Below are 22,509 nucleotides of genomic sequence, written 5' to 3'. Positions count from 1 at the left end.
CTGCACACGCACGCACGCACGCACGCACGCACGCACGCACGCACACACACACACACACACACACACACACACACACACACACACACACACACACCTGCTCATGGAATGCACGTACACACAGTTAATGCAGTCGGTATTAGTAAAACAAGAACGTAATACAAACACATCTTCATGCCTATCTTAATTATATATATGTAAATGCAGGCGGCGCCAGCTGAAATGAACACGTGTACTCTAAGATTCTTTGAGAATTCCTACATTGCCGAAATTTCATTGTTTTAAAAAATGTACAATGAAAATTAATTTTTTTGTATGAATAGACTTTGCTTTTATCTCATGTTTGGGTATACAATGCTTAGAAGACATTTCTAAACATTTCTTAAAATAAATCACTACGTAGCACATATACACCACTCACCGAAGTCACAAATTTAGTTTATACATACACTCTCTAACTGGCAAAACAGGCACGCTAACATAAATACACATATCTTCATGTCTATACCACTGGCACACATGTAAACGCACACGGCAACAGCCAAAATGGAAACATGTACTCAAACCAGAACGTTCTTGGTCTATTTAAACTCTTACCATCGCTAAAATCTTCATCTTTCATTACGTTAAAAAGTTGTCGGTATTTTTTTTAGTTCCATCTCCACTGTTTTCTTTAAAATGACGACTGTCAAAGTTTTCGACTATGCTGAATAAGAAAATCTCATTTTAATTTTCCAGAGACAAGTAGTTTTCGAGATATAAAGACCTATTGTATTATGCACTATAATTCACTGGCGGCTATATTTGTATGCCCACGCGATAAACAAATAGGCCCACTTCCACAATTTTCTTTTAAAATGTTACGAACGGCTTTCGGAATAGACAATCCCAACCTCCTCATGGTAAGAACGGCTTCTGGAATAAACAACCCCAACCTTCTCCTGTTAAGAACGGCTTTCGGAATAAACAACCCCGACCTCTTCCTGTTAAGGACGGCTTCCGGAATAAACACCCCCAACCTCTCCATGTTTAAAATTATGGGAGTGGATCTAATGTAAAAATTTACCATATTAGGATATATTTTTGTATTGTTTCAAATCAAATATGCAAAAAACCGTGTAGCTGATTTAAGACAGTAATATAATCACCAAAAGAAATCAATAAAAAAAACTCTCGTCTGCAAATATAATTAGTCTTTTGTGCTTCTGTGATTGTATTTCTTATTTAGCGTCCATACTGCATTCTTTGTCCATTTCAGGCCACCTTTAACGTGGCACATATACGGTTCTCATATACACACTCTCGCATGCAAAACAAGCACGCTAATATACGCACATATCTTCATGCCTATCCCACCCCCACACACATGTAAACGTAGGCGGCGCCAGCTGAAATAAACACGTGTATTCTTAAACCATTTGAAAATTTAAAATATTGTCAATAAAAATTAATTATGATTTTTTATGCTATTCTCTCATTTGATAATGTCATATTTTCAATATTGGTGACCGCAAACGGTATCTTACAAAAATATTTCTAACATGGTATCTTACAAAAATATTTCTAACATGGTGCATATGAGCGCGTGGGAAAATATCAGCAGCAGCGAAAGATTGCTGGTTTGCGAAGAGATTGCCAATAATTAATTTTTTAAAATAGAAAAAAATTAAAAATATTTTTTTTAATAATTAATTAAAAAAAAATAGAAAAAATTAAAAATATTTTTAAAAATAAGTGACCGTTTTTTTTCCAATAATTAATAAAAAAAACAGAAAAAATTAAAAATATGTTTTTTTAAGTTAGTGACCATTTTTTTCAATAATTAATTAAAAAAAACAAAAAAATTAAAAATATTTTTTTTAATAATTGATTAAAAAAAAATAGAAAAAATTAAAAATATTTTTAAAAATAAGTGACCGTTTTTTTTTCCAATAATTAATAAAAAAAAAAAAACAGAAAAAATTAAAAATATGTTTTTTTAAGTGAGTGACCATTTTTTTCAATAATGAATTTAAAAAAAAACAGAAAAAAATATCTAAAAAATAAGTGACCAATTTTTCGATAATTAATAAAAAAAACAAAAAATTAAAAATATTTTTTCAATAAGTGACCATTTTTTGCAATAATTATTAAAAATAAAAACAGAAAAAATTTAAAATATTTTTTTTAAATAAGCGACTTTTTTTTTCAATAATTATTATTAATAATAAAAAAAAACAGAAAAAATAGTCACAAAGGTATTCAGCATTAATTAATTAATTAATTAATTAATTAATTAAAAGCAAATCATTTTGCTTTAAAACAGTTTTGTTTCTGTTGATGAAAACAAAACATAAATACATTCCTCATAGTTACTTACTCTCTCGTACAAATAGTTACATGTAAGTTCACATATAATTCTTTTGAACCAGCTTTTGTACTATCATCATATCGTATAAACCTGGAGATTCTAGTGTTGGCATTGGTTTCCCCGGTGTTTTTCTAGTCAGAATTATTTCTAGAATGATATCAGGTACTTACGGGAGGAACGACGTGAAAATTGCCAATATTATAAGTGAAAGTGATTTTTTGTGGAAAGAACTGGGTTCGAACGTGGGACACTAAGTCCGTGTCGTTAACCACTAAACTACCGTTACATCCCTGTATTAACCACAAAGCAATATAAACAAAGTAAAGATGGAAATTGGCACACTTAGGTACTGTGCCAACATCAATTTACAGTAATTTAAATCCACTTTTCGTTGAGTTTTTCAGCCCAGCACAAAATCGTGGTCTCCGTGGGACGCAGCATAAGATGTACCATAGGGGCTTTCGTTTCATTAGAAGAAAGGCAACATTCCTTTTCCGTGTTTCTGTTTCCCGAAACACTTATCAAAAACAAATATAGAAATTTTTCTTTTTCTTCTTTCTCTGTTTATTGCCATTTATTTAAAACTAGCTGCATCCGTGTCCTGGCGTTGCCTGGTAATATTGAAAAATCCAAGAATCGTAACTCCAGAGTAAAGTTCACCGCAAAGGACAGGATTGACTTTCTCCTCATAAAATAACCCACGATAAAAAATATATTTCTAAAGATTAAACAGGGACGGTGGGGTGTTTTCACTGACTCTTTTTTTGTGGTGGTAGTTGCGGTGGTGATTACTCGTTTTTCCGTGGATGTTGCGTCGGTATATTCCGGCAGCTTACGTAAACTACCAGAATATAGTGAAACGCCCCGACAATCCAGCAGACGACAATAATTACATGTGAATCTTTGAAAAATTTTAATCATTAAAACTAGTTAATCTACTTTTATGCAAAGGGTGTAAAAATGGATAGATGCTTTTCGTATACATTCAAATACCTCCGCTTTTTGTCCTCGGTCAGTGAAAGAAATCCTTCTAGACTTGGGCAACTTAAGTTTTCGTTTCAATCCAGTACTACTTTTTTTTTTGGTGACCCAAACTTTCGTCCCACATTAAAAGCCGACTTTGTGTCTAACTGTGTCCTCTTGAGGAGACAAATAAATAGCAACCATAGTTATTAGATTTGGATTAGTAAATATTCCCTACATTTCAGTTTCTTTGTGTAACGTCATCCAACACGCATTAGTCGCAAAGTAGACAAAGAATAGAAAAGAACTTGAACTCTTTTTTTTTTTTTTTTTTTGTCCAACGACATTTATTTCCACATTCTACGCCCCACGTATGATTTCTCGTCACGGCTGTAACGTCTGTCATGTGACCATCTTCTCGAACATGCCCTCGAACGTCATCCACATCTCTAACGTAATTATAGTCTTTTTTTCCTTACAGTGACGTAATTTCGTATTTCGTATGGATTTGCATATGTACGGTACACTCACGTTGACACACCGGTTCTCGCCAGATCACCGAAGTTAAGCAACGTTGAGCCTGCCCAGTACCAGATGGGTGACCATTTGGGAAGGCTAGGCACTGTATGTACCTTTTGGGAAGGTTGGGCGTGGGGCCAGCACCCTCACCCTGTAAAAAGAATTCATCGCCACAAAAACATCTACAAAAAGTTGTAGATGACTATACCCCTCCAGGGGCTCCAAAGGCTATGGATGCATTTGCATATGCGCGCCCGCCCGCTGTTACATTTGGAGTATTTTTAAGAGGTTTTAGGGGACACAAAAAGGGTCATACTTAAAAATTCAAATATTTCAGATTTACATTCATTTTGATTCACCAGCAAGATTCCCTGAATCTCAATGTCTTCTTAAAACCACTTAAGCATAAGTCTTACATTTTAGAATTGTTTTTAGAAGCAATACCATGCAATGGATTTTGATAACAATTTGAAAAAACGGTTCCAGACATAAGGTTTAGTTAGTGTTATATTTTGAATTAAATTTTCGCAGGAGGCATAAAAGTGTTGCGAAACTGTTCTGTTCGGGGGAATCAATTTAACCTGCCCTAGGACAGGTAGTCTTCTAGTTATGTCTCTGTGTTGGTGGTTGAATGTTGTTGTCACTTCGTTAAACGACTCGACTCTTAGAAATGGAGATAAAAAGATAAGATAATACGTAAAAATGAAAAGCAGATAAAGAATGCCGGTAGTGTCTAGTGGTTTATTGTTTCACGTTTATCAGAAAAGTAATTTCACAGGGGAGGAAGGTTGCTCCTGGGTGGGGATGGTAAGTGATACCCCAGGGCTGGCGGCGGCATTTAGCTGCGGCTGCTGCTGCTTCTTGGAAACTTTAGATGACTCATTGAGGATTCAATCTCTTATGAAGACAAGACATCGGTCGAAAAGTTTTCTCTATAACAACAAAACATATCAAAACAAAACGAAAAAGTTATTATTGTAGATTAACAGCCTTGCCTAAATCACACACACCCAAATTGACATTCTGCTTTATTGGGCGATTACGTGTGAACATACTGAGAAATTTGGTAGAAAGAAAAAAAATGAAAAATAAAAAATAAAAAATATATTATGGAATTTAAGAGTTAAGATCCGTTACGTATATAAATCTCTACTATCATATAAAGTCACTTTGTGTGTGTGTGTGTTTGTGTGTGTGTGTGTGTATGTGTGTGTGTGTTTGTGTGTGTCTGTGTGTGTGTGTATGTGTGTGCGTGTGTGTTTGTGTTTGTGTGTGTATGTGTGTGCGTGTGTGTTTGTGTTTGTGTGTGTATGTGTGTGCGTGTTTGTGTGTGTCTCTGTGTGTGTTTGTGTGTGTTTGTTTGTGTGTGTGTGTCTGTGTGTATGTGTGTATATGTTTCTGCCTGTGTCTGCGTGTGTTTGTGTGTCTGTGTGTGTGTCTCTGTGTGTGTTTGTGTGTGTGTGTCTGTGTTTGTGTCTCTCTGTGTGTTTGTATGTATGTGTGTTTGCGTGTGTGTGTGTATTTGTATGTGAGTTCCCTGTTTATAAGTTCCCAAACGGCTGAGCCTATCTTTTGCAAATTTTACACAAAGCTAATTTATATGTCTGGCAGTGTTCTTAGATATGTTTTGTACAGAAATTCGCTCGATAACTATCGAAAATGGAAAAATCCAATCCTAAAAATAGTCTTTCTTGCTTATAGATAAAAAATAATTTTTACAGGGAAATATTTTAGGTCGCACCGGCAAGAGGGAAAATAAAATCTCAACAAATAATTTCTTCTTAGACGCCCCCCCCCCTCCAAGATTTCTTGACATCTGTGGTAGCGCATTCTTGACATCAGTGGTAGCGCATTCTTGACATCAGTAGTAGCGCATTCGACTACAGATTGAATGATCCCATATTCCAACCCGGGTGCGCCTCACTATTTTATTTTATTTTTTTTTTCTTATTAATGAACTCAACTTACGATAATAGAAGGGGTATGATTTAAAATCGCAGCAAATTATTTCTTAAGTTGTATATCTAAAAATGAAACTTTAATCAGAAGTGACTTTTCCAGTGCATCCATCGTCAAGCTCGAATATCAACTTACGTGATACTGTAAAAAAAACACAGACGGAATTTGATGAACGACATTATCATTATTAATTTTAAATTGTGATTTTAGGCTGTGTAATATGTCAACTTAGGTTAAAATCGCCCGTTTCTTCTTTCATCAGATTATATTGATTATCGATTATCGATACTTATCGAAGACATTCCGATACAAACCCTACCTAAGGACACTACTAAATACATAAAATACCTTCGTTTGAAATTTCATAAAATTCGACCAAGCCGTTTTCGAGTCCATAGGGAACGAACTCACAGACATACAGGCAAAATTTCTTTTTATATAATAGTAGAGACTAAGTATGAAAATATATCTGTGTTTCTCAAATTCCAGAAAGTAGTAAAGAATATTGCCAGCGAGAATTTAATAGTAAACAGCAGTTGCAATAATCCAAAACAATTTTCAAGGGTTTTCAAAAGAAATAAAGTGTGCTGGAATTGTGGGAGACTTGTTGTCACTCATAAACTGAACATATCCCTCCAAAACACGCACACCCACAATCAATCTCGTCTGGTACTACAGATATCAGTGGAGAAGTATAAAAGTAAACGAAAAAAACGACAAAAGAGAACACCATTCAGACCTCCACTAGAAGGATACAAAGAGTACTTGAATTCTGCGGAGGTTATCGTCTCTCAAAATCCAAATAAGCCAAACGGTCATAAGAGTTTGCTTTAGTTTGGTTTGATTTGGTTTGGTTTGGTTTGGTTTGATTTGGTTTGGTTTGGTTTGGTTTGTTTTGCTTTAGTTTGGTTTGATTTGGTTTGATTTGGTTTGGTTTGATTTGGTTTGGTTTGCTTTGATTTAGTTTGGTTTGATTTAGTTTGGTTTGGTTTGGTTTGGTTTGGTTTGATTTGGTTTGATTTGCTTTGCTTTAGTTTGGTTTGATTTGGTTTGGTTTGCTTTGGTTTGGTTTGATTTGTTTTGGTTTGGTTGTTTTACGGCATATCAACCCTTTTCAGGTTATTTAATGCCGAATCCAGTTATTTTGGAAATAGTATTCATGTTGTATTCAGTTATTTTGTAGAAGGTTTTTATTCTTCAAGACTTTTGTATCTTCAATCGCTAGTTTGTCGTGTTTGGTTTGATTGTTTTATAGTGGATTTTATCGCTTTTGTTCCCTGCCCTGCAGAACATGAATGAGTTTTGTAATGGGAGAAGGAAAATGGTTACAGTATTAATGTTTGGCACATTTTAAGTTAGGAAACCAGTCAGGAAGTGGGGGAGATAGAAAGAGAAAGGGGAAAAGGTGGGTTGTTGTTTTTGGTTTTCGTTTTGCAAAACATAATTAAGTTTTACAAAAAGGAAGTAGAAAAACAAAAAAGCATCAATGATCGGTTCATTTCATCTCAGGAAGCCAATATCTTCAATCAGCCTGATCTGGCAACACCAGACGGTCATTATAAACAAGAAATCAATGGTAAACAGTTATTGTGATGATGAAAAGCGTTATTCACACCAGTCATCATTATATCGTACGAATCTAGAGACTATTGTTGGCATTGGTTTCACCGATATTTTTCTAGTCAAAATTCCTTTTAGAAAGACATTGGGTAATTACAGGGGGGGGCATCAGGAAATTGCTAACATCCTAATTGAATGTAATTTTTGTGGAACGGACTGGATTCGAACTTGAAACACCCAGATCGTCAGCTCGTGTCGTTGACCACTTGACTACCGTCACCTCTCATTCGCAACTCTTATCGGGCCAAGATCAAAGTGTAGTATCTGTTCTTCGGATGCTGCACTTCAATTTCTTATTCTCTGTCAGTGAAGGAGAAATCCTTCACAACTGAGACAATTTTAATTTTTATTCTTTTCTCCGTTAAAAAAAAACGACTCTGGTGTCTAACTGTGCCCCGTGGAGAGGCATTGTAAATAAGTACTCTTATCAAAAGAGACGGAGAGTGCTGGAAACCTGGGGAGATTTGTTGTCACTCAGGGAACACCACCGGTGGAGCATTGGAGCAATTACTGGTTATGACTCGCGTGTAAACTAGTGAGTAAAAAACAAAATAAAATAAAAAAAACTTCTAGTAAATAATGCTAATAATATCAACTCAACTGCTATTACTGTTTAAACCCTTTACTCTGTAAGGCGTGGGTTAGCGCCAGCAGCAAGTCTTATTCTTTTTACAGACCCTTTCTTCCCTCCCATCTCCTCGCCTCCCCCCCCCACATCGCCCCCGCCCGCTGTCTTTATTATCATTTTATGTCCCTTAGCCCTGCCTAGTTTGATGTGCCCATCTTTATTTTATGCCTCTGTTTATGTTGTCGAGGAAGTAAAAAAAGGTGGAGAAAGGAATAAAAACAACGCACATGCGTATACGCGCATTTACACGCACGCACACACGTATACGCGCCAACACACGCACATACAAATGTGCTCATATGCACACAGTCTCTCTATCTCTCTCTCACACACACACACACACACACACACACACACACACACACACACACACACACACACACACGTACGCAGACACAAACACATACTAAAGTACAGAATAAGAAATGCCAATAAAATATGAATTCAGAAAGAGGAAGAAAGCCAAATTCTTACTCATCTGGCCAACACGCTCCGCCATTAAATATTCGTGAGTGAATTTGGTGCAGGGCCAATGAGTGTAAGCAACAGTAATGATCATTTGCGGTATTAGATTTAAGCTCTCCCAACTGTTTATTTTTAGTCCAAGCATGTACAACACGCAGCCCATAGGCTGTATACGGCCCTTTACGATCACACTCGCGGCCCGCATAAAATATTTTGACATTTTTTTTTCATTTTGCAAATAAAAGTGCAAGTATTTTTTTTCATTGATTTTTAATAAAAATAAAAATAAAATATTTTGTTTTAGATTGAAAGTGCCGTTTTTATGGACATCAGACATGAAAATGATATTTGAATTTTCAAATGGGGTTAGTGTGCTTGTGGCATGGTCCCTGGCCTTAATAGCAGCCATTTTAAACAACAAGAGCGCGTTGACTATTATCAAGAATCACATTGACAATTAATACAATTGTTAATATATATATATATATATATATATATATATATATATATATATATATATAAATATATATATATAAATATATATATATATATATATATATATATATATATATATATATATATATATATATAAAGGCAGTTTGCTTGAAGCATTGCTGGTAAATTGACATGGAAGAGTATAAGAAGGCAGGAAACCGGCTGATATATTGGCATGACGTAGGAACAAAAATGGAGAAACGAAAGAACGTCTTATTTGTGTTGTTATTTTTATTTAACTTTGTATATCCGTTTATTTTTTCAAGATAATCACCATACAAATCTGTAAATATGAACTTACTGTCTGATATAATCAAGATGGTGAAGATCTTAATATTTCGAGAGATACATCTCCTTTTCAAAAAAAAAAAAAAAAATTGGACCAAAGAATGTCTTTAAAAAAAAGAAGAAAACATTGAAATATCATAAAGCGGAAATTGATGTTTTTGTTTATAATGTATTTGGCCGTAATTTATTTATATTTTTGTTGGAATACTATTATTTCTATTATCATATATATATATATATATATATATATATATATATATATATATATATATATATATATATATATATATATATATATATATATATATATATATATATATATATATATATATATATATATATATGTGCATGGCTTCCTTCAGTCTTGACAGACTATGCATACCCACAATAAGGATGTCTGCGCATGAAATTTTTGTGGCAAGAGTTGCGCAGTCTCCAAGGTTCAGGACGACTGGAACAATGCCAATATAAGCAGAAAGCACATACAGCGCCTAACCTTACCAAATGGTCACCCATCTGGTACTGGCCAGGCTCAGTTGCTTAACTTTGGTGATCTGACGAGAACCGGTGTTTCAACGTGATTGTGCCACACATACATACATACATACATATATGATGATTGCAACGTCTTGTCAGCCGAGTGCCACTCCCTCAGAAACTTAAAGTCCATGAGCCCAAACATGACTTCCATCGCTACAGGACCATTTTAATAGAAAAATGTATGAGGGAGTATCTATACAAATATGATGTTACAGAGTCTTAGCTTTGTACGATAGCTAAGTCTCTCTCTCGGTTCAAAATGTTGAGATCCAGCAACAAGCAAGAGCAAGATAGCCAGCAACAAGTTAAACTGCAGACCAGCTTAATGCGGGTACTGGTCTCCCGCTTTATGTTTTTTTTTAAATCAGAGATTTGCTTCTCCTAGAAAGGTTGCCTTCACCATGGCTTATGGGAGCCCTCTCCACCTCAACACACACACAAACACACATGGTGCTAGTTGGCCGTTGACCCCGAAAAAGGGTTCATACATACATGATGATTGCAACGTCTTGTCAGACTAGTGCCACTCCATCAGACATTTAAAATCCATGAGCCCAAATGTCTGAGGGAGTATCTATACAAATATGATGTTACAGAGTCTTAGCTTTGTACGACAGCTAAGTCTCTCTCTCGGTTCAAAATGTTGAGATCCAGCAACAAGCAAGAGCAAGATAGCCAGCAACAAATTAAACTGCAGACCAGCTTAATGCGGGTAATGGTCTTCCGCTTTATGATTTTTTAAATCAGAGGCTGCCTTCACCATGGCTTACGGGAGCCCTCTCCAACCCAACACACACACACACACACAAGCACACATGGTGCTAGTTGGCCGTTGACCCCGAAAAAGGGTTCATACATACATACTTACATATAGTTATATATGTATGTGTGTATATATATATCTACTTATTTGTTTGTTTATTTATTTTATTTTTAAATTATTCATGTTTCTTTTTTATTTTAAATTTTATTTATTATTTTCTCCTTATATTGGATCGTCTATGGTGCCACCCAACTAAGCGTATATGAGTTGCTACATGCATCTATGTGTTGCTTTGATACATACTGAATCCTTATAAATTTGCTGCTTTGTATAAATTTGGAGTAGTATCGGGTACAAAATATATAGGGGTATATAGGGACGGGGAAGGAATGAGTTTGGAGAGATTAGGATGGTGTAGCAATATTATAAGGTGTAGTGGGATGGTGTCATAAAAGTTGTAGTTATAGTGTAGGCTAAAGGGTTGGTTAATGGTGTATATACGTATATATACACACAAAAATATTCATAAATGCATATATAAATACACACGCACACAAACATATACGTATGTTGCCAACACACAACAAAATTAATAGCAATCTAAGAAGTTTATGGGGAAGTGGTTATATAATAAAGGAGAAGTTCAGCTCAATTGTTGATGTAAGGTTTATGTTTTGAATCATCTAATGGAATGTACTCTGATGAACTCGTAGCCTCGTCGCAAATACATCCAACTAACCCGGCAAGCAGCAAAATCTCACCCCTTTATTACTGAGGTACCTAGATAGTTTCTTTTCTCGGACTGTTACATTTTGGAATCCTCTCCTTGTTTCCTACTTCCGTGACTATATTAACCCGGAGAAGTTTAAATCTAATATGAATAGATACCTCGCTGCTCAACTTCCCACAGTCTCTTTTTAGACACGATACCAAATAGCAGCATTTTATATTCCAAGTGGCAATATGCCCTGTTTCGGTGTGGTAAAAAAAACAACAAAATAACAAAAAAACAAGAAACCAATTCTTTTGCGATTTCTATTTTCAAGAATTTCAGATTTCAATGAAATTTAATTTATCAACATTTGTATAATTTTGGATTTTTTGTGATGCGGATTGATTGTTTGTATATTTTCTATGATTTGGACTATTCCTATCAACCCGCAGTACAGACGATACTAAGAATACAATTGCGAATGATTTAAAGCCTTGTCATAGCTGATAGGACCAGAGCGTGCTACTTGCATGGATTAACTTAATTGTTTCATTTGTATGTCGAGCTAAAAGTAGAAAAACTACAAAACAAACATCTACAAACGTGGTATGTTTGTAATAGGTTTCCCCCCAGATAAATAATATTTAAAATTTAGAAAAAATATTTATTCCTTGGCCTTAAAATGCCGTATGTTTTTCATAGGAAAGATCGGTTTCCAGCTAGATTATGTACTAACTAAAGGGAAGTAACTGTTTCTTTCATCAAGAAGTTAATTCCCTTATGCCGACTCATTCCTCAAAGAATGTGTGTATGTCCACAGAGAGGAATGGGCTATTTGAGAAAATAAAAATGGGTGGGTGGGAGGAAGGAAACCGGTGATGGGGAAATGAGAGAAAGATAGAAGCTTTAATGGAAACATGTAATAATTTTGGCTCGGGCAACGCCGGATTACCTTGCTAGTCTAAATAAATAAAAAATGATATTTTCAGATTCTGATTGTGATTAATGGTCTGGATGCAAAGCAACAAGGATTAAGCGTGAAAATTTTTTTATCAATGAAAGAAATTGCTAATTAATATTCATGCGGGAAAGTTCAGAATTGTTTTCACATTTTCTAAAAATATTCTCATAATAAATAAGTGGAATTTGTTTTTTATTTGTAGAATAGATAACGACGAAGTGTATTCTAACATTTGATAACAACTTTATTATCTTCCGTAAGAGAAAAAAGATTAGTATTAAAAGGAATTTATGTGTGCAGACGTAGATAGAAAATTAAGACAGACCTGTTGAAAGTGAGAGTTCATGAAGTTCATGAGTTCAAAGAAGGAAAATAACACCTTACACAGCCTAACATCACAAGTACATTTGAGAAGTTTTATCACCACACAAGGCGAAAGGCCCGATATATAAACTCTTTGACATGACAGAGGCACGTTCGAAATTAATATTTCTGTTTTAAACACAATTGCACTTAAATTCAAGCCATTATCACCGCACAAGCAGAAAGGCTTGGTATATATATTCAATAGTAGGTTTTTTGATATGACAGGGGCACGTTCGAAATGAGTGTTTCTGTTTAGAGCACAATTGAAGCATTTGACTTTTGCATTGTGAAATTTAATTCAAGTCATTATATAAGAAATAATTTTATAAAATCAACAGTAGGTTCTCTACAGTGCAATTAAGACTGTGATGTATTGTGGACTAAAGTGCTGCAGAGAGGCACGTGAAACTTCCTCCCGGTGCACCACGATGGGTCCCCAACTAGAGCAGGCAATCAATCAATTTGATAAGAAAACGGGCGATTTCACCGATTTTGATGACAATAAAAATATGAGAATGTGAAACATTCATTGATCATCATTCGATCCCGGGCAACGTCGGATCTCCCTGCTAATAAAAAAAATGGATGCGTGTTGAAATTAGTAGTAGAGGCATGCAAGAGTCCCGTAGGAAGATAGAAGAGTTTATGTCTGTACTGTTTTGAAGTCCGTGTGCGGCGGTAGCCATATTGGCTTGTTTCTCTTCTTGTTGACTCAGGGCCAACTCAGTTACGTGGTCAACTCGCCTGAGTGATGATCTTTGATTGGACAAGCCAGAAAGGAAGTTGACTGCTACAACCAATCAGCAATGATGTTATTAACGAAACATATTCAAAATCTTAGGCATTTTCCTGTTTGCACATTATCACCTACCTACCACCCCTATTTTAAAGGTTGGAATTGCCCGATAGCTGGAGATTTATTGAATCAAAGACTATTTAGCTGACAATTATTTTATGATAAGAGAGAAGAGATTATTTATTTTGATAGGATTTCATTTGTAACAAATACATTTGTAGAGTTGAATGTAATAATCAAAGATGAAAGCGCCGACGTGTGTGTGTGTGTGTGTGTGTGTGTGTGTGTGTGTGTGTCGTGCGGTCATACAACTTACCTTCGGATGGGATCTGAGAGAAAGAGAAATTAAAGATGGCAGCCATGGATTTATAAGGTATAGTTGGGGACCCATCATGGTGCACCAGAAGGAAGCTTCACGTGCCTCTCTGCAGCAGTTCAGTCCACAATACATTGTAGTCTACATTGCACTGTAGAGAACCTACTGTTGATTTTATAAAATTATTTTTTATATAATGACTTGAATTAAAGTTCACAATGCAAAAGTCACGTAGCATGCTTCAGTTGTGCTCTAAACTGAAACATCCATTTCGAACGCGCCCCTGTCATACCAAAGAACCTACTATTCAATATATGCCTAGCCTTACTGCTTGTATGGTGATAATGGCTTGAATTTAAGTTTAAAATGAAAAAGTCAAGTATCATTGTCAATTGTGTTCAAAACAGAAGCATTAGTTTCGAACGTGCCTCTGTCATATCAAAGAATCTACTGTTGATTTTATGTGTCGGGCCTTTCGCCTTGTGTGGTAATGAAACTTCTCAAATGCGGTTGTGATGTTAGGATGTTTAAGGTGTTATTTTTCCTTCTTTCATCGGATTATTTTGTTTATCGATTATCGATACTTATCGAAGGCATGCCAATACAAAACCTATCTTAGAACACTCCATCTGTCTCATTAACCCTTATTCTCAAGTGGCTTTTGGCCTTGTAAAGTGGTGACTCATTAGTAAAAGAAATTGTTGGGGACTTGCATAAATCCCTTGAAATAAATAGAAAGAAATACACTACCAAATAATGTAAAATTAACTTTTGTTTATTTTCGTTTAAAGAATTACAAAGGTGGCAGTCTGTATGAAAGAAGGAAGGGAAGAAGAAGGTGAAGACTTGAGGGTTGTGAGAGAAAAAGTCCGACTATGTGTTGTGGCGAAGTGAGAGAAAGAGAGAGTCAAGCAACGTTCTTTGACGTGTGAGAAAAGCTGTCATTTCAGCTACTGAATTTCACTCGGCGAGCTTGCTGTTTGTGTCGTTATCCCTTTCTCTGACGAGAGAAGTTTTCCGTGCCTTTTATATTTCTTTAGCGGCTCCCAGAGGCTTGCAAAAGTAAGTTTTTTAAATCGAGCCATGATTGGTCAAAAATTCATATTTTTGACAAAAACAAAACAAAAACAATACAAAAAAAAAAAATAAAAATAAGTGCTTTCAGCTACGTCGGTCATTTCTCTAGCGCCCTACTTTTTGACCTAAGAGCTTTGGTGTGGGTGAATGCTATAATTCCCACACAAATGAATTATTAATTTTAATGTATGTGTGTCTTAGAAAAATAAAATAAGAAACAGCACAAAATAAAGAACATTCCTAATAAATAAAGGCACGAAATTTTCAGTGAACGACGCACAATTTATCCTGTTAAAGTTAATATTGCTTTTTATGATTTCCGGTGTTTGCGCCGCGAAGGAAACGACGACGACAAACAAAATATGGTTCCTTCTAATAAATGCTTATTTTCTCGTAAGAAAACACCCCACTTCCCCATGTTAAGAATGGCTTTCTTTTCTTCTTAACCATACCTAATTATCCAGCCAAATGATAAGCACAAACCGTAAATTATAAGGAACAGACAATCTTGACTATAGATATTTATCTAGCTTCAATGACAAAAAAAAAAAAAAAAAAAAAAAAAATGTAAATTTTTTGCTGTTAAATAAAGAAATACAATATCTTTTATGCTTCATGCTGGCCGGAACTGCGCTTACAACGGGTTGTATGCGACACACGGGCTGCATGTTTGACAAAATCGCTGTATAATGCCTTTTAAGCGATAAAGTGGAGGAAGATATATATATATATATATATATATATATATATATATATATATATATATATATATATATATATATATATAAAAAAGAATAAAATAGTCTTTTCTCCGCCCCACCTCTTTAATAACAAAGAAGTGGACTTAGCAATCAGTCATTGTTACTCTATAGGCGGCCAATAAGGGCGGTCTGTCTGGAAGACGCCATCGACTCGCAGCAAAAACGTCAAGATCGTAGTAATAAGAATAAGAATAAGAATAAGAATAAGAATAGCAACAAAGAAGAAGAAAAAAAGGAATTAGCTTCGACTGTCCGCGGCCAAGCAAATCCAAGGAAAGCTGACAATAGAAGAGAGACTTAACGATTGCCAAAAATATCTCGACATTTTGATAACACTCATTGTTTTCGTTCTATTTTATAGCCTACTAGATGATGTACCCGGCGTTGCCTGGTATTAAACCTAACCTTTAATCCCTTAAAAAAAACTGGAAAAAAAACAAAAAAAAAAAACTGAAAGAAACTGAAACATGTGCATGTGTGTATTATGTTTTTTTTTTCTAAAGAGTTCACTTTTTGTAAATAAAATTAAAAAAAAAAAATACTCGAGATCGAAATCTAACAACAGTGAATTAAGGGCGATAACCATTAGACCAGCTGGCCACGATCTAAAAACAAAACAAAAAGTGCTTTCAAACCTCAACCTCGTGAAACAGTTGAAAAACAAATAAAAATCTGATATCCCCCATGTACCAAGTTTTCAATTTTTACCCCTTAGCAACCCTTTATTCCGGATAAAAACCGATTAAAAAGTTTTCCATGTGTCTGAATACGCTATATACCAAATTTCAAGTTTGTAGATGAAAGATTCGCTGAGTATATAGATTGAGAATTGTCCTCACACACACAAACACTCACTTTTATCGATATATAGACTAGCAGGGCTAGCCGGCGTTGCCCAGAGCCAAAAAGTAAACGTATTTCTTTTACAACCCTTCTTTCCCTATCACTCACTCTGTTTCTCTCTCTTCACCCTCACCTGTTTTTCACCCCTCTCTCCCTATATCCTGTTCTTTCTCGATCCAAGTCATTCCTCTCTCTCTCTCTCTCTCTCTCTCTCTCTCTCTTCACACACACACACACACACGCACACACACACACACACACACACACACACACACACACACGTTTTTTAGACGTCCCAAGGAATGTCGCATAAGGGACTCATGGCGCAGTAAATAGAGACATTGAATCTTTATGGTTCCAGATGAGCATTCTCTGAAGATAGTGGTGACAAGCCTACCCCAAAACCCGGCCAGAGGCTTAGTGGGCCCAAACGTGGTGAGACGACAACTATGGAAGGCAGTGATTGCTGAGGATGCAGTTAGGTGATTCGGAGTTCCTATCCCGTCGCGCTTAACCACCTGACAAAGGCCAGAGAAATAGTTAACCGAAACGCCGTGGAACAACAACTATGAAGACAATAGTCCGCAGTGAATAAATGGATTACTTCCCTTTAATTAACACAAAATTTAGCTGAAAAACCGACCCGAGCCTACCCCACATTAACCCTAACCCTAACCCCACAAATTTGCAAAGTGCATCACTGTTTATGTACAACCTAGCGTCTACATCGCTGAACAAATCGTTACAAAACTTCGACAAAATATCTGTTATACTTAAATTTAGGACTGATTTTGGGGATATCTTAGTCGAGTGCTTTTCAACCAGTGATCCACGGAACCTTAGTGTTCCGCCAGTACAGTCCAGGGGTTCCGCAATGTCTAAATTAGAACAAGTAACAAATAAACAGAATGTTAAATTCAATTTTTAAAATCTATTTAATTATTACATGCATATTAAAAAAATATTGTTTAAATATATTAAATTTTACAAAATTAAATTCCTTTGAAAAATTAATTTGTCTTGCTACTATTAAGTTTGCCTTCATATATTCTTATAAAATCAACGCCAAAAGAATCTCTGACATTAAGCAAATAAAACGAGCACAATTGTTGTCTATGGAAAATGAACTTCGTGTGTGTCTGTCAAAAACACGACCCAATCTTAAAGAGTTGTGCAAGAAACACCAAGCTCAAATTTCCCATTGAGTTTTTGTTAAGAATAAATGCAATCTATTCGAATATATACAAATTTTCATTTCATGTACAATAAACATGTGCACTATTTTGAAAATGAGTATTTTTTTTATATTGCATTTTCACCCCAAACAAGGCACAGTGTCACTTTGATGTAGGGGGCTACTATCTGGGACATAATTTGCAGGGGTACTGTGTTGGGAGTTGGGCAGCAAGATGTCTTTTTACATCACACTTAAACTTTTGCATGTCAGTACAGTCAGGAAAGCAGAAACTCGGAAGAGAATTACAAAGTTTAGTAATTCTGGGAAGAAACTGAGTAGAAGGTTTTCTTACTTCTAGGGATTTCTACTGTGTAGGGGTGGAACTTTGCTACTTGTTGGGTTTGTTGGGTGTATTTCCGTCAAGGGAGCGCAAGGGGTGTATTTTGTTAGAGCATCTACCATTAAAATACTTGTAAAATAGGCAGAGGGATGCAACATTTCGTCGATAGGACAGAGGCTGAAGCCTAGCCGATAGTGTTAAGTTGCCGACTCTCTTTTCAATTCTGTCTAAGAGTGAGAAACTAGTAGCAGATGCACCGGCCCAAATGTTGCAAGAATACATGGGCGAATGCTAGCCTTGTAGAGGGACAAGATACTTTCAGGCCTAAGTAACTCTCTAGCACGATAGAAAGAATCCACCTTTTTGGAACAGCCTTGGCAATGGCTTTAATGTATCCAACAATCATAAAAGCATGTTAATTTCATTTTATTTTTTAAATGCTGTTTTTTTTTGCATAAGACAACTAAATTATTGCATAAGGGTTCCACCAGCCAGTGGAATGTCTCCATGGGATTCCGTTTATAGGCAGATGCCTTTTAAATCTAACATGCGTTATTCAAAACGCGTACACATACATACATACATACATACATACATACATACATACATACATACATACATACATAAACCTTCAATACGCACTGGTTACCGCCCTTGCGGTTATCCTCGTTTTGTTCCAACAGGTGGCGTTCTGTTTCCAGTTCCGTTCCTCTCCCTCTTTTCTTCTTTCCCTCGTTTGCTTTCGACCTGTCAACACGTTTCTATCGTCTATGTAAACGACGCACCTTTAAACACGCCTCGACAGAATTTTAATCCTTTCAAGGTAAGGATGAACAATCTCTCTCTCTCTCTCTCTCACACACACACACACACACACACACACACACACACACACACACACACACACACACACACACACATATATATATATATATATATATATATATATATATATATATATATCATTGATTACTGTACACGCAATAACCCTTATCCCTGAGTGGCCTTCGGGCCTTGATAAGTGGTGACTCCCATGTAAAAAAAAAATGTTCATTGTTTTCATTATGATGTTCGATTTCTGCAAACGACGACTTTCTACTCTTCTAGTAATCGAACAACATTCTCAATAACCGATAAATTCGATCTTAACTCTGATATAGAGTCAATGTCTCCCCAATAAACGGTTCCTCAACGCAGCCTACAAAGTAGGGACCCCAGCCTATAACCGGTAACTAAACAGCTCCCGCCCCCCAACACGTTCCAGCAAAAAGGTTGAAAACTTAGTCAAAGATTAATGCCATACTTTGTGGTGATTGCTAGGGCTATAACAACAGCATATTCTTTTCGTTGTTTTGACTCTCTAGTGTATATCCGACACTGAAAACCATATCACTTTATATAAAAGCATATAAAATATCAACGGATACACACTCGGCCGTCAAAGCAATGAAAGAATATGCTGTTGTCCTAGCCCAGTGATTACGTTGATTCTGTTCACCATAGAGACTTGCTACTTGGCCAATAAAAAAAGCTAATGCAGTCCCATTTTATTTAATTTTAACATTGATGTCATGAACACCCCTCGTAATCTTTTCTTTGATTCCAATTTCTTTTATTCTTTCTTTTTTCTAAATTTTTCGAGACTGTTCCTGGTTCTCCTACAATTATTGGTATTCTAGTGATTTTCTTCATGTTTCTTTTAATTCTCTTGCAAGTTCCATGTATGTGTTTCATTTTTTTCTCCTTCTTCATCCTCACTCTGTCGTCTCCGGCAAAATCTGCAGTCCTCCCCTTTTATTAACAATTATCACATCCGGTCTCCTAGCTTGGATGATTTTGTCTCCTGGTACTGTTAAAGAGCATCTCTCCTCTCTCTCTCTCTCTCTCTGGCTCTTTCATACTCTCTCTATTTTCTCTCTCTGTGTCTCTATTAGATAGTAGATCGAGAGAGAGAGAGAGAGAGAGAGAGAGAGAGAGAGGGAGAGGGTGGGAGGAGGTCAGAGAGATATTTTTGTAGTTAATCCACGTTGCAGGAAGTGACGTTTCATCTAACCGGATGTCATGTGATGCTACGTGGCAAGGTTGGTGAAACGTTGAGTCTCTCAGAAAATGCCGAGCCGAGCAGAAGTCTAAAATGGTTCTCTCCTAAGTAAGGGGGGAGATGCGCGCCCCAGACGTGGGACGTGGTAGGTACCCACAATGGAGACCATCGATGGCGGCATCTGCAGATCATGCCTGGGAGAATAAAAGGTTGAAAACCCAACATCTGTCTTCATCTTGTGTATTCCGGCGAAAACAGCAAGGGAGCTCCACCCAGATGAAGACTCTCCCAGAGCAGCGGAACCAGGTATGAATCTTCTTTAATTCAAACACATAAATACACAACAAGCGTCCTAACCACTAGACAAACGGTTTAAGGGATCTTGGGTCCCGTTCTCTCGTCTCTTAACACTCGTAATATCTCTCTCTCTCTCTCATAGTCGTAAACTTCTTCTCTTCATTAGTAAAATGTACACGTCATCACCAGGGTACCAGTATCCCTCAAGTAAAGTGTCCAAGTCAAATCCTCTTCTTCTCCCTCCCTCCGATGTTGTGCTTTTGCTTTTCCAACACTGTCTCCGGTTTATGCTTCTACTCTTTACATTGTTCTCAGCGAATTTCCTTTCCCATGCAGTCAATATTATGAGTGTTTTGATTATTTAGAAATATTATTAATCTTTCTGATGCTTATATGGAACTAAAGACGCTTATTACGTTGTATTCTATCACATTCGTGTTTTTGGTGTGTACAGACACGTATGTAAATTAGATGGCAATACTAAGAAAAGAGAATCACTATTTCTCTAAATCCTCACATGGAAATGGAGAAATATTGATTCAGAATAGAGTTAAACGGATATGAGAAATGCATAGATAGCTAAGAGAGAGAGAGAGAGAGAGAGAGAGAGAGAGAGAGAGAGAGAGAGAGAGAGAGATGGGTGACTTCGTTAGTTAATTATAAATTACGTTTAAATAGAACAATTAAAAATAATTTCTATCAAACATAACATTAAGTATATTTTAGCATGGATATTGTTATGGTCAAAGTACATGGAAAAAATCAATTTGTGAATTTTAAATAAGACGACCTGTGGAGTGAATGTGGTATTATGGTGATTGTATTCTAGCTAGGAAAAACAAAGACAACACTGATGTAGAATAAGAAAGATGGCCGCAGACACGTCTCCCACACTTTTGAATGGTCTTGTGCCTAACTTTTTTCGTGATTATTTTATGTTTACTGTACTATTTTTCTGAAATGAATGTTTAAAAGTATATGGAAAAGGGTGTTAAGGAAATAAACGTTGATTAGCTGAAGTTTAGCATACTCATCGTGATACTCGTTGGCATGCACTCACGTGAGTAAAACGTATTAAGGTGGAGAGAGAGAAAGAGTATGTAATGTATCTGCCTCACATCATTACAGCACTTTTATTTAGAGAAGAACAAAGGCGGGAGAGAGAGAGAGAGAGAGAGAGAGAGAGAGAGAGAGAGAGAGGCGGGGGGAGAAAGAGAAAAAGCGGTGGGGGTGATGGTGACATTTGTTTTTTGATAGGCCCACAAGTCTATCAGTCAGAGGTGGAAGTGACAGTTTTATTACACACGCAGACATTGCAAAAGAATTAGGCTATCTAGGCAGTCGTTAACAGCTGTCTGTGGTAACTATATATATTAGTGGCCTGGCAAGGCCACAAGGGAGACAACCAAGCAAAAAAAACAACAACAAAAAAACAAGTAAAATTCATCCCAAAGCAGCAAAACTAAAGCTGGCCTGCCGGGACACTATATAACAAATGTGGGCAAATTTGGGCGGTGCCCGGAAAACTCGTCCCGGGAAAACTCGTCTCCGGAAAACTTGTCCCCTTTCGCTAGGTAGGAAAACTGGTCCCTTATTTAATAAATATCGATTGAAAACACATTTTATAATCATTCTTGAAGGAGATATTGTTTTTTAAAATAAACTATAGCCCCCCCCCATATTTTTAAAAATATTTTTACTTGTTCAATGTTTTTTCTTTTTTTTTTTTTTAAATAAAATCGATTTTCTAAGTGTCCGTTTTCTACCTAACTGGCTAAGTTCTTAGTGGTTTCACTTATTTTAAAGCGTTTATTATGTTCATACAAAGTTAATTACAAATTTTTTTTTTGTTCTTATTTTAACGATGTTTTTTGGAGTCATAAAAACAATAATAAAAAACAAAACCAAAAAATTAAAAAACAGGGAGCGATTCGATTTTTCGTTACTTTTTTGTTTTGGTTTTTTAATTATGATATTTTTTTTTGATGTTATGTTTTTGTTTTCTCTCATACCAAATGCACTCATGCGTTATTTAAAATTATAATTTATCAATTATCAACATTTATTGTCGTCCTGTCAAATTTTGCAAAAATTAACTAATAAATTAAAAACGAAATATTTTTTTGGCGCGAGAGATGCCATGTGCTAACAAACTCTCGTTAACTAATTTTTAATTTTTTTAAATTTTTACTTCAAAATTCTAAAATCTATCATTAAGAGAAAAGGTAATCACTA

At 35.9% G+C, this 22,509-nt stretch overlaps 1 protein-coding gene across 1 annotated transcript in view; it reads left to right on the top strand.

The window, feature by feature from the left end:
- The first annotated feature begins 19,940 nt into the window (after positions 1 to 19,940).
- LOC145254750 (uncharacterized) overlaps positions 19,941 to 22,509 on the top strand; it is a 10,381-nt gene continuing 7,812 nt past the window's right edge. Inside the window, exon 1 of the mRNA XM_080113489.1 lies at positions 19,941 to 20,283. Within this exon, the coding sequence (XP_079969615.1) occupies positions 20,098 to 20,283 (186 nt within the window). The 5' untranslated portion in view covers positions 19,941 to 20,097. The remainder of the gene's footprint in view (positions 20,284 to 22,509) is intronic.

The sequence above is a fragment of the Euprymna scolopes genome, chromosome 30 (assembly GCF_053919585.1).
Source record: "Euprymna scolopes isolate OS-2025 chromosome 30, ASM5391958v1, whole genome shotgun sequence".
NCBI lineage: Eukaryota > Metazoa > Mollusca > Cephalopoda > Sepiida > Sepiolidae > Euprymna > Euprymna scolopes.
Note: the sequence above shows the minus strand (reverse complement) of the source record. Positions and strands in the feature narration are given on the sequence as shown.